The sequence below is a fragment of the Urocampus carinirostris genome, chromosome 15, assembly GCF_059441175.1.
Source record: "Urocampus carinirostris isolate Australia breed hairy pipefish chromosome 15, RoL_Ucar_1.0, whole genome shotgun sequence".
Classification (NCBI taxonomy): domain Eukaryota; kingdom Metazoa; phylum Chordata; class Actinopteri; order Syngnathiformes; family Syngnathidae; genus Urocampus; species Urocampus carinirostris.
The window spans coordinates 13,919,155-13,932,636 of NC_142363.1; the positions used below are offsets into that span (position 1 = coordinate 13,919,155).

The 13,482-nt window shown below is 36.9% G+C and overlaps 1 protein-coding gene across 4 annotated transcripts in view; it reads right to left on the minus strand.

Annotated features, from left to right (window-relative positions):
- Window positions 1-13,482, minus strand: part of inf2 (inverted formin 2) — a 40,703-nt gene that overhangs the window by 26,374 nt on the left and 847 nt on the right. For all 4 annotated transcript variants that reach the window (XM_088353673.1, XM_088353672.1, XM_088353671.1 and 1 more), the window contains exon 2: window positions 445-855. In XM_088353673.1, coding sequence (XP_088209799.1) covers window positions 445-844 — 400 coding nt within the window. In that variant the 5' untranslated portion in view covers window positions 845-855. The remainder of the gene's footprint in view (window positions 1-444; window positions 856-13,482) is intronic.

The following is a 13,482-nucleotide window of genomic DNA, read 5'->3' on the forward strand; positions in this document are numbered from 1 at the left end:
TTTATCATAGGGAAATTACATGTGTTATGAAACTTGCAGCTCAGCTCCTAACAGGAAGTATTGAAAAGTTAGAGATCACATTTGGTTCTCCTGTTTTAGAGCATCCTAAAATCTACGATGTCGATGTTGTCTTCTACCAGTGACAGAGACGATCCATATTAAAACCAAATAGGCTATATGAGATACGTCTATTAAACAAAAAAAATCCTGTATAAAAATGTTCTACCACGAACAAAATGTGAAATTATCAGAAAACAAAAATAAAGGGAAGGGGTATACGTTGACAAGAATATGATCTCCGTGAGTCTTCCTTTAATTTTTCACTATTTAATATCGTAAAAATTAATTGGTGACACAAGCAATCGAGCTACGAACACGATCCTGGAATGAAATAAGCTCGTAAGAAGAGGCACTTCTGTATGGAAGTGGTATCTTAGTGCAAACCTTGTGAAAGTTTGCGGATGTATCCCTCATTCTCGATGATAAAGTGGATACCGGCTGCAGAATTCATGACTGCGCGCACACAGTTGACACACGTGAGCTGCAGCAGGGCGTCGGCGATGCGGGAACAGCCTCGACCAGAGAGGCGGTCCAGAGCCTCCAAAAGGAGGTCCAGCCCGCTCAGCTCCAGGAACTGTACCATCCATGCCTGATCGCTTTTGTCCAGGCGGCGCTTCAGGCCGGAATAGTTGACCACCGTTGGAACCTGGAGCAATCTGATGCAGAGCTCTGGGTCTGCATTCTCCAAGTTGGCTTCCTGTTGCGAGTCTGAGTCTTGAGACGACCCCAGGCGACCCCGCACCGCTGCCCACTTCTTCTTTACCTCGGAAATTCCTGACATCATTTTTAAAGCACCTGTCGAAAAAGAAAACAGAAAGAAATTTATAGCAGTGGTCCCCAGCCTTTTCTGCACCACAAGCCGGTCTAATGCCTGACAATATTCTCATGGCGCGGCCCAATATTAATATTGGTAATATAAGAAGAATACATCCATCCATTATTTTTCGCTAATCTGGGGTGAGGACGCTGAGGGAGCAGCTTCAGCAGGGAAGCCCAGGCTTCCTATCCCGAGCTACTTCATGCAGCTCATCCAACAGGATCTTAAGGTGTTCCAAGGCAAGCCTAGAAACACAGTCTCTCCATCGAGTCCTGGGTCATCCCCAGGGCCTCCTGTCAGTGAGAAATGCCCGGGACGCCTCCCAGGGGTGGCGTCAAGGAGGTATCCTTATCAGATGCCTGAGCCACCTCAGCTGGCTTTTCTCAATGCAGATGAAAAGTGGCTCTACAAGTCCCTCCCGGATCCCCGGACTTCTCACCCTATCTGTAAGGGAGAGCCCAGCTACCATGCGGATGAAACTCATTTCAGCCACTTGGATCCAGAACCATAGGTGAGGGTAGGAACATAGACTGACTGGCAAATCAGGAGCTTTACTTAGACTGTCTGGTTCCCCATACCCCTAAAGGATTCCCCATAGGGCTTCCCGAGGAACACGGTCCAACGCCTTCTCAAAGTCAACAAAACACATTGTGGACTGGATGGGAAAACCCCCGTGCACCCTTGAGGTCCCTGCAGTTGGTGTAAGGCTTGTCCACTGGCCCGGAAGAATATTAAACTTCTTCTGAATCGGGGATTCGACTTCCTGATGGCCTCAAAAAGACCTTAGAGGCGGAGAATGTGATTTCCCTGTGGTTGAATCACACTCTCCTGCTCCCCCTTTAAAAAACAGTAATAGTAAATACTAAATCCACAATGTAGTTACTAGACCACGAGGAATGTAAATGACATGGGAAAAGATATTGGTTTAGTCACCATGCCGTCCTGAAAAGATATAAATAAATGCAAAGAAGCATGACGAGAGGGAAAAAATTCTATCTTGTGTCTGATTACGAATCAGACTCTAACGGACATAAAATAAATACATTGTAAATTTTATTTTTGTATAGTGTTCGTATTTTTTATTTTCATTAAATTATTTTAATTATGGCCCCCCACATATTCAACAATGTGGCACAGTGAATAAAAATAGTGTGATGACTTTTCCCATGACATCTACATTCCTAATGGTTGCGGATCACTGTTTTATAGCATTGAAAAATGTATTGGTTTGGTGTCATGACATCCAATCATGAACTGACAAATCCAAACAAATAAAACAAACCTTACTCAAAAATCTTGCATTCAGGAAGAAAATCTTATTCGCAACACAAATTTGTCCACACAATGTCCCCATTTGGCAAGCAGAACGAAACAGCAGGCCTGATCACAAAGGAAAAGAGAATAGAAAATGACAGTACTTCGCTGTGTGGGCGTGTAAACGACAATGTCAGCAGTCCAGTCTTTTCCAGTAGCTGTGCAAAACATTCTGACTAAATCCTTCATTAAATTTCTGCGCGCCAATCAATGCCACAGATAAGGTCTCATTGACGTTGGCAGCGTGGCGACAACACAAAAGATGTTTCATTGGATATACCACAACTGAGTACACAAGGACAATATATGTTGTATCATGAATGCATACTTGATGCATTTTTGGGGACAACCCCAGAAGGACGACTACCCCCTCAGACCAACCTGACTCACTAGGGGCAGCTTCAAAAACGTTCCATGCACTAAGTCCATAAAAGGGTAAAATATTCCCCCAAAAGTCTAAAAATGACTCCTTATATTGGAGAGGCAATGATTTCTGCCTTTGTGCTCAGGAAGAAAAAACCTGGAAGAGTAGCTTCTGGTGTCCTTCCACAGATTGACAGTGGAGAACATTCTGGCATATGACGTCACGGTGAGGTATGCTAAGAGCATAAAGAGTCATCAACACGGCTTAGAAAATCATTGGCTGCTTCCTGCCCAGTCTGTAGGACAATCCAAGCTACTGCAGCATAGCAACATCATTATTAATGACTCCAACCACCTAAGGCACCACCTCTTTGCTGCCCTCTGGTAGACACTACAGGTCCCTTAAAACAAGGACCAATAGGCAAAGGGATTGTTTCATCCCCAGGGCCACCATCAAACTAGACAAGGACAGAAGACTGTGAGAAATATAAATCTTGCTTGTATATAGAAAAATGGGTATTCATATCTTAGTTATTGACTTATTGTTGGAATTTGTTACTAGTCATTTCATTGTAATAGTGTTACAATTTAGGAGCAGTCTCCAAGCAATATCTTGTCAATACTTTGCCTATTTATCTACATTCTTTTTATCTTATTTTTCTCTCAAGTCTTTATTATGTGTTTATCCTGTAAAGCAATGTCTAATATCCTTGTAAACAATGTTCAATACATTGTTATCAAGGCCGATAAAGACAAATCCAATTCTAAACAGGGATCAGAATGGAGATTTTCATTTTCAGCTGAAATAGCCAGGGTCCAGGAATAAAGCAGGGCGGAGCGGAAATCCGCGGATCCGCGGAAAATTCTGATCCCTGTCTAAAGCATACTCAACTCAAATGTATTTTCTTTACAATATGTTTTCTGTCTTATTTGTAGTTTTAACAGTTTTTCTGTTTCTTGTTATGTTTGTGGCCTGATTTATTCATATATCGAAGCAGCATTTTTTGCTGCTCGCTCTCCACTGAAAAATACTATATTTATATTATTATTACATTATAATTATAATTGCTCTGCCGTCAGTTAATGGCCAATTATGGAAAACAAGTGATAGATTCATAATCTTACCCAAATGACATAAGAATGTTGCCAATTTTAAGGATTTCTCTTTCCCCCTGTTGTTTTCAATATTAAAATGAGAAAATAACAATGGCTGATTGTATTGTAATAAAAAAGAAAATAAATTCCTGAAATATGTTTCTAATTTTACTTGAAAATAAGTTGATAAAATTGAATAAGCTTAAAAAAATCAATAGAAAATGTTTAAAAAAATAAAAATTTAAAACAACTAAAATGAAAATGGAGCAAGAATATGAGGTTATGAAAATAATGCAAATAATATGTAAAGTAAATAAATAGTAATAATAGTCTCTATATTTATCACAATTATGTATCAGATGGCTATCATTTTTAACTATTTTAAAAATAGTGTTTAAAAGCAAAACAATTCATTGCAAAATGGGCATTTTTTTAAAAATAAGCCCAATGACTTGAGATTTATTATAGTAAAAACAAAGTCTTTGTGCAAGTAGCAAAACAGCCATATTGGGATGGATATTGCTTCTTAATTTGTTATAGAAACGCAATCATCAAAATGCTATATTAATGGAGCAAAACAACAGAAATTGTTAGAAAAAGAAATAGTTCAAGGCTGTATTATTCTATCGTGCATTCTAGACTTGTCAAAGCGGAACGAAGAGCTTGTCCTAACACAATGACCTGCTCTGACTCACAATTGGCCACATCGAGTCCAACATGGATGGAATGAAAGCTTTTGCAAAGGCCCATTGTACTCGCTTTTCACTGCCTCTTTCCTCGCTACTCGCATACCCAACTCGGATGGGTTTTGCAATTGGTCTCGTGTTTTTATAAGATGCAGAGCGTAATCATTCCATTCATTCCACGCAGTCAAGGTGAAGTGACTCTTGGCTTTTGTCACATCCCTTCGCGTTACAATCGTGCCGTGTTACCGTGGCAGCCAGCAGACACACAACTAGGATTTACTGCAGACCTTCTGAATACTGCGTCCTTTATCCCCATTTTACGACAAGTGGCGACTAATAAACAACTTAAAGGGACAGTGTGTATTATTTGACCACTAGATGTCATTGTATGGTGTAGTGCAACCGGAAAGGAGTGCTAAAGAGCACAAGGAAGAATACAAACAACAGAGACTCAAAGTGAGCAACAAACACAATTTTTTCGGCCAGCGTTTTTGAGGGTTTTTTTTCAGTAGGATAGCGAACAATTAAATTTCAGAATTAAACTCAGTTTTGTCTTTGTACAAGCTGAATGGGATTTAAAGCCACAGCCATCAAAATGAACGTATTCACATCCAGTTTTACATTATGAGCCCTGTGCACACCTTGCACCAACTGCATGTTAAATATAGCGAATTAAATTGCATCAAATTTATTTGTAAAGCGCTTAAAGACACCTTTGGCTCAACAATACCAACGGCACCATGCCCCCGCACACTTGATGCCTTGGGCCGTGCCTTGAACATACTAGCCATAAACTGGTCTGTGGTACACTATAAAAGAATGACTGTAAAATTTACATAAAAACCATGTAAAATCCAACCAGAAAAGTAATACAAACTAAAAAACATCTAGAGCATTAATTAACCAGAGAACATAAAACAAAGCCATACCGGTGTTATTTTATTTAAAATATAAGACACATAGGTTTTATCTACAAATATTGGTAACAAAGACTGAGACATACTGTAATCCTCACAACAAAGGATTTTTTTAATTTGAAAAGCAAATATTGTAAAAATTATTTTTTTAGTCTTTATTCTAGTTCAGTGTATTTTTTTTTGAAGCAGGGCATGTTTTTACATTGGAAAAAATTTGCGGCACACCACTAACCAAAAATGTTATAAAATGACACTAAACAGTGTGTTTAATTGTATATAATTTAAAATACCCCAGTTTTTACAGCACACGCACTTTACAATGACATTTGCAGAAAACCATTCATAAATGTTCTAGAATCGTTTAAATTTTAAAAAGTGACATTGGATAATTTCTCAGGGCACACCTGACGATCTCTCACGGCACACTGGTGTGTCGCGGCAGTGGTTGAAAATCACTGCCCTAGGCAATGCCTAACAAGCTTGGGGAGTAACAGATTACATGTAAAGGTGTTTTGTAATAAGGATACAAACAATGTAATTGTATTCCATCAGTAACATAAAAAAGAAGAAATTACAGGTACATTTTGTAAAAATAAGTATTAATTTGCAGGATTTCCCATTTCATTTAAAAGCTGTTTTATGTTGCACACGACAGCGGATGATATTTAAGTCCAGTGTGCTTTAGTTATACTCTAACTTTTCTTTTCCTTGTTCGCAATAGCTTTGTTTACATTTGTTCTTTTCTCTGCCTTCATTCTACACATACGCCTCGATTTTTTGTTTGTTTTTAGGACTACAAGTGATTACCTGATCTTAGTTTTCTTTTTTTTTCAAGGTAACATTTTTCATTTACCTTAAACAAAATGTAGTTTTGTTCAAAAATATTTGTTATTAGAGTAATCCAAAAGTAATCAGAAGTAATCATGTTATGTTACCGGTACTTTGATATTATGAAATTCTGATTAATTTACTGTTTAAAATTTTCAACAGGTAATTCGCAACTGTTTCAGATTACATTATTAAAGTACAGTAATCCTCCCAACCATGGTTAGGGTGGTCCTTATTTTTCGACTTTTAAAATTTCATGCTCTGACCCCTTGAATATGTTCCAATATATACAAAACGTAATTAGGCAAAGTTTCATCAAAATCAAAGGATATTTAGAGGTCGCTCAAGGCCTCTGAAATTTTGGTATGAAAAATAAGGATTTTTCGCACATTATATCAGACCTAGTGTACAAAGTTACTTGTAACTTTTCTTGTGTTACAATTATAAGCAATGGACTGAAATTGGATGTTCTAAAACGCCGTACACATAGGGTTAAGATTTCCGTTTTTTCTCGAAAATTGCCAAAATTTTACCATTTTGGGAAATTTCAAAGTCGTTGAGCTACCTCTAAATATTATCCAAATTGTTCAAAATTGCACACAGTGTGTTTTTATCGATATAAGAACATATGCGGGGGGTCAGAGCCCAATATTTCAAAAAAAATAATTTCGACCCCCATTAAGGACCACCCTAACCATGGTGCCTAATAAGTGATGAGTCCCATTGGTTAGTTTGCATTAGACTACTAGATGTTATACAGTCCCGTCTAGTGGTCAAAAATTACACAATGTGCTTTTAAAAGATGCAAAGTTATTGTAAAACCTGCCAATTTGTATTCAAATACCAATAAGTTTGTTGGTCTTGTGAAGAAGGACCTTAAGAATTTTGGAATGGGCAAAGCTCTTTCAGCGTTGTTGCCAGATTTGAAGTTCTTGTAGACATGGTGTTGAATCAGACGTGATATGTATTTTTTTTTGCATGTTTAGGTGTAAGCGTAATAGGAGTCATTTCGTTTTTTTTTTGTTTTGTTTTTTTTAAAAACCCTGAATATTACATTAAAAAATTCAAAATGCAAAGGTTTACTGTTAGATCAGTTTAAATCATTTATTTCCTCTTTGATATTTCCCAGTTTATTGTATAATTTATAGATGCACAATAAGCAATTAGTACATGTGAAAAGTGAGGGAAATTGTGTATCCATATACAACACTGCTATGTGTAATAAACAGATTTCTTCTTTAGACTCAACAGTAATGTAATTCAGACAATATTTCATTCATTGTAAACCATATTTTGCCAGTAAACTTATCTACTATGTTGTTGTATTTTTGGCCACAGCTGCCATTATTTTCCTGTAAAATCGACATGTTTTTTTTTTACAATGTCTAGTGGAGGTTGACACAGATAGAGTGTGTAGTCTTTTTTTCCCCTCTGTTGTGTCTTGAAAGATCACATGCTGACACATGATTGTGAATTTGTTACCACTTTCCAGACTGATGAGTACATTATTCTTATCTCTGTTTAAATGTGTCTGGATCGTAGCCTTTTCTTGCGTTTTTTTAGATATTTTGAACAACTTCTTTTTGTAAGGCATGTTACATTTCAGTAATTTGGGGACCTAGCAAGATTGGTCTATTTTATTGAACTCAAGCCCAACAACATATGAGTTCATGTTTAAGAAAAATTAATTACAAATATATGTTTGAACAACTTGCTAGTTTTAACATCTATCTCTCTAGTTAAAAAAAGAAAAATGCTTTGAACAAGCATAGCTGTCTAATATAGTGGATGGGAAAACATACATCTGCCATATTACATAAGTTACAACCATCCATCCATTTTCTGCACCGCTTATTCTCACAAGGGTTGCGGTGGTGCCCATTCAAGCTAACTTCGGGCATTGGGCAGGGGACACCCTTAAATAGTTGCCCGCCAGTCGCTGGGCACAGAGACAGACAACCATTCACACGCTCACTCATACCTATGGACAATTTGGATCCACCGTGATGCCATGCATGTTTTTGGAATGTGAGAGGAAACTAAAAAGCCTAGAGGGAACCTACGCAGAAACTTGGAGAACATGCAAACTCTGCAGGGGGAGGCGGTTAGCTGGAATTGAACCGTGGACATCCAAACAACGGTGCTGACGCCTTAACTGCTTGATATACAGTACATATCAACTAATTTTGCACATTTAAAATGTTATTTCTGTTATTTCACAAGAAAACCAAGTTTAAACCACAGAAACAATTAAACTACATTAAATTTACATTAAATCTACATTAAAATTAAAAAAAAAAAAAAAAAAAAATCTAACAGATTTTCCGTTGGAGTAAGAATTTATTTGGGGGATTTTGGTTTCTTACGTAACAAGTCTGTTTTAAAGGGCAACATTAAAAGAAGGAAGAAAACATTGATTTTAGAACCTATTTAAATATTAGCAATGGGACGTCAACAGTATCAACTACAGTATATTTATATTCATTGACTGGTATAGATGCTCATGGCAGCATATGCTGGGTACCCAAATATAAGATGAACAGAGCTGACAACAATGAAAATTATATTTCAGAATGTATGAGAAGAATTTTAAGATGTATAATTTTTTTCATAGAAGAATTTAAAGTGCCATTTTAAGACAAAAGTGGTCCTTAACTCATCAAACCTGCTATAACTGCAATTTTTACCAGATGGCACTTATGCACCATAAATAACAATGGAAAACTCAAAATTGTTAATGCAAAGAAGAGAACTGCTTGATTTTTCTTTTTTCATTTCATAGTTTTCATAGAAACAACGTATTTTGGTTTTGCTATAAACTGGCATAGTAAACCGCGGAATATTCATAGTACAGTAATGCCTCCTTTATTTCACAGGGGTTGCATTCCAAAAACGTCCTACGATAGTGAAAACCTGCGAAGTAAAAACAATTTTTTAATTTATTTAGTTAGAGTAAGGCCCGAAATATTTGGACAGACACACAATTTTCAAAAGTTTGGGCTCTACATGCAACCACACTTGAAATGAAATAGCTTGACCTGAATTGAAGTGCAGACTGTAATGTTAAATTCAAGTGGTTGAACAACATTTGACTAAGAATAAAGGTACACTGTATGTACCATAGCCAAAAATTAGGTGAGTACGAATTGAAAGTCAATTCTTGTAAATCGGGCCAATTTCCAAAAACCACAGATGCTATTAAGCACGTTATGAATGATGTAGAGGGTGTGTCTTATGTGTTATGTAAGCTGGGTTACCAAGGAATTTTCTTCAGGAGGAAGGAAAAGGACCATCCTGGGACAGGAAACCAGATAAGCACCCGCTCAGCAGCACATGTTCCTCTTTAGCAAAGTCATGTTCCGTTTGCGCGAAATCGAATGTGCGTTATAACACTGAATGAGAAATGTACTTTGTGTTAATTTGCCGATGGAGAGACATTTTCACATCTGCTATAAAACGCTCCCACATGCCAGTCGAGCAGCAGCTGATTCACAGCTTACAAGACAAACCCACTCATGTGTCCTCCGCGAACTGCCCACACAATGAACGGCCAACTCCACTGTATACTAATATAACATTTAAGAAATGCACACCTACTCGTTTATTATCTATTAACATATGCAAAGCCCAAATCTGCAAATACTGTTGTGTAATTACAATGTAATCACACCTTCAAGGTCAGATGTTCTATGCAGAAGTTGTGGTTGAACTTTGCAGGGCTCAGGTCAAATTATACCACACGTGTCAAACTCATGGGCGGCCACATAATTCTGTGTGGCCCGTGTGGCAATACTGGGAGAATGATGAGAGAAACAATGACTTGCAGTTTTAAATATGTACACAGGATTTCGCCAAAGCCAGGCCCACTTGCAAAGCACACATTGTAGCTATATACGCTGAGCATTAATCAACCAGAGAACATAAAACAAACCCATACCGGTGTTATTTTATATATAATAAAAGTCACGTAGGTTGTGTTTAAGGCAACACGAGAAATACAAAATTACATTAAAAAAGCGCTTGTGTGTTTTTGCAGAAGTTTATAGAAGCTTTAGTCCTTTCTTTAATAGAAATGAAATCTAACAGCGAAGTTCCCATGTTCCGGCAAACATTTTCAATTTTAAAAAATGCAGAAAGACTCTTCTTATTGTCTAATCTTTAAATCAATCATTTACTGTTTCTATATTATTTTTCTCACTTTCCAATATGCATGAGTTTCCCCAGAGTTGAATAAAATGTCGTGTAGATTTACAAATGCATTGTTGATATAAGACATTAAATCTTAAGTGATTATTTAAACTAGTTTGTCTAAAATGACCATAAGATACTGTATGTGGATTGGCCAAAGGTAAATAAAATGTATTGACCCTTTAGAGGGATATTTTGTATTATTTAGCACCTACTACAGGTAAAATAAACCATGTATTTAAAAACACATTATTTGTTATAATAATAAGCAAGGATACATTAGTTATAATATAAACATGCATTTTTTAAATACTCGTAAGTTGAGAATTTTTCATTTATTTTACATAGCATGAGTCTCACCTAGAGGGTGCTGACATGATTGTCATCTTGCTGCTAAGAGTAGCCCCTAAGACCAAAAACCTTGTGAAAGACTGGGCAAAAAAAACCGAGAAGAAAAATGGTTTGGTCACTTTGGGTCTCCGGAGTTTGTATTCCTCCTTGTCATTTTTAGTTCTTGTTTACCGTTGCACAAGAAAATACAGTGACATCTAGTGGTCAAACATTACGCAGCATCCCTTTAAAACACAAACTATGCAAAGTGATCAAATGAAAACAAGCCACAATTCAGAATGACAGTAACTCAATGAGTATTTCTTTCAAAAATACCAATCAATATCTGAGGCATTTTGTTTTTAATACAGTGCTAAACATATTTTCACCTAAAGGGACAGTGTGTACTATTTAGCACCTCTTAGTGGTAAAAAAAAAAGCAATATTGATTTAAATAACAAGCAAAACTACATGGAGATCCATTTTTTTTTTAAATACTCGTAGGCTGAGAAATTTGTATTCATTTTACCGATAATGAGCATTACCTAGAGTAGAGCCCAAATTTCGGGCATAAAATGTCAATCATTAAGTTGGGCCGGCCTGGGCTTGTCCCTTGCAGTGTTTTTTTTTTTTTCGTAGAGGATCTGCACAGTATGCACTTACTTTTACTCAAGTATTTATTTGGATGACTACTTTTTACTTTTACTAGTAGTATTATTCTGAAGTAACAATCCTTTTACTCGAGTAACACACTTCACTGCACTTCAGCACCGCACATACTTTGGCACCAAAGTGCAGCTTTGGGCTTACTTCGAGCTTACAGTACTTCGGGCTCGGTCCCTCAAGTATGTTAAACAGCTGGCCTAAGGCTAGTTCAGGCTTTTATCCCCGCAGGCCAGGTTGGGTCGGGTTGGATTTTTTAGGCCCGTTCTTCCCTCTGACCTAGAAGGAGCTGACATAATTTTCCGAAATACTGCTGTAACGGTTACCCGGAAATCAAAGCCCTCAAGAATGGATGGACAAAAAAAAAAAAAAAAAAAAAAAAAAAAAAAAAGTGCAATTTGGTCAGTCTCTGTAGTTTGTTGTCTTCTTTGTGCTTTTTTCGGTTGCACGACGAAATACTTCGCTACTTTGCGGATTTTCACTTTTCGCGGGTGGTTTTGGTCCCCATTAACCGAGTCTAAAAAATAGTAATAATTAAAATAATTTAAAAAAAATAAAAAAAAAATTAAGCATTTTTGAAGGGGCGTCGCTACTTCGCAGATCTTCATTTTTTTCAGGTGGTTTCGGTCCCCATTAACCGTGTCTAAAAACTAATAATAATAAAATAAAATAATTTTTAAAATAAATTAAAAAAAATTAAAAATATATATATGCAATTTTGAAGGGGCGTCTCTACTTCGCAGACTTTAACTTTTCGGAGGTGCTTTTGGTGCCCATTAACCGCGATAACCGAGGAATTACTGTACAGCAACATCTAGTGCTCATGTAATATAGGCAGTCCCTTATTGGTCACTTTGTGTCTCAGTACGTTGTATTCTACCTTGTTTATAACACTCAATTTCTGTGCCACAACACAAAACAATGATATCTAGTGGTCAAATAATATAAATGGTGCTTTTAAATAAAAATGTTGCAGTTTTGGTCACTGAGTTTTCGTAATTTGTTTTCCTCCTCGTGTTCTTAAGCACTCGTTTTGGTTGCACGACACAATACAGCGACATCTGATGGTCAAATAATAAACACAGTCCCTTTAAGGAAAAATTGTGTGGTTTGGTCACTTTGAGTCTCAGTAGGTTAAATTTCTCTTGTTTTTACCACCCATTTTCAGTTGCAAGACGAAACGTTTAGTGGTCATGTAATATACGCGGCCCGTTTTTGGTCACTTTGAGTCCCAGCAAGATGTATTTTACCTTGTTTTTAGCACTCGCTTTCTGTAGCACGACACAACGGCGACATCTATTGGTCGAATAATATTAACTGTCCCTTTGAATAAAAATGATGCAGTTTTGGTCACTGAGTTTCCGTAGTTTGTTTTCTTCCTTGTGCTTTATAGCGCTCTTTTCAGTTGCACGACACAATATGAGATCTACAGTCCCTTTAAAGAAAAAATGTACAGTTTGGTCACTTTGAGTCTCAGTAGGTAAAATTTCTCTTGTTTTTACCACTTGTTTTCGGTTGCAAGACAAAATACAGCGGCATCTAGTGCTTATGTAATGTAGGCTGTCCCTTTTTGGTCACTTTTAGTCCCAGGAAGTTGTATTTTGCCTTCTTTTTAGCAATAGTTTCTTTTAGCACACGCTTTCTGTTGCATGACACAAAACAGCGACATCTAGAGGTCAAATAATATAAACTTTAAATAAAAATATTGCAATTTTGATCACTGAGTTTCCATAGTTTGTACTCTTCCTTGTGTTCTTAAGCACTCATTATTGGTTGCACGACACAATTCAGCGACATCTGATGGTCAAATAATAGTCTTTTTAAAGAAAAATGGTATGGTTTGGTTGAATTTTTCTTGTTTTTACCACTCGTTTTCAGTTGCACGACCAAATACAACGACATCTAGTGGTCATATAGGCTGTCCCTTTTTGGTCACTTTGAGTCTCAGTAAGTTGTATTCTACCTTGTTTTTAGCAATAGTTTCTGTTGCACGACACAAAACAGCGACATATACTGGCCGAATAACAAACTGTCCCTTTATATAAAAATGCTGCCGTTTTAGTCACTGAGTTTCCTTAGTTTGTATTCTTCCTTGTGTTCTTAAGCACTCGTTTCCGGTAGCACGTCAAAATACAGCGGCGTCTAGTGGTCAAATAACACACACTGTCCCTTTAATGCACATAATGATACAGGAATTAAACATTGAAATAATTTTGAACAT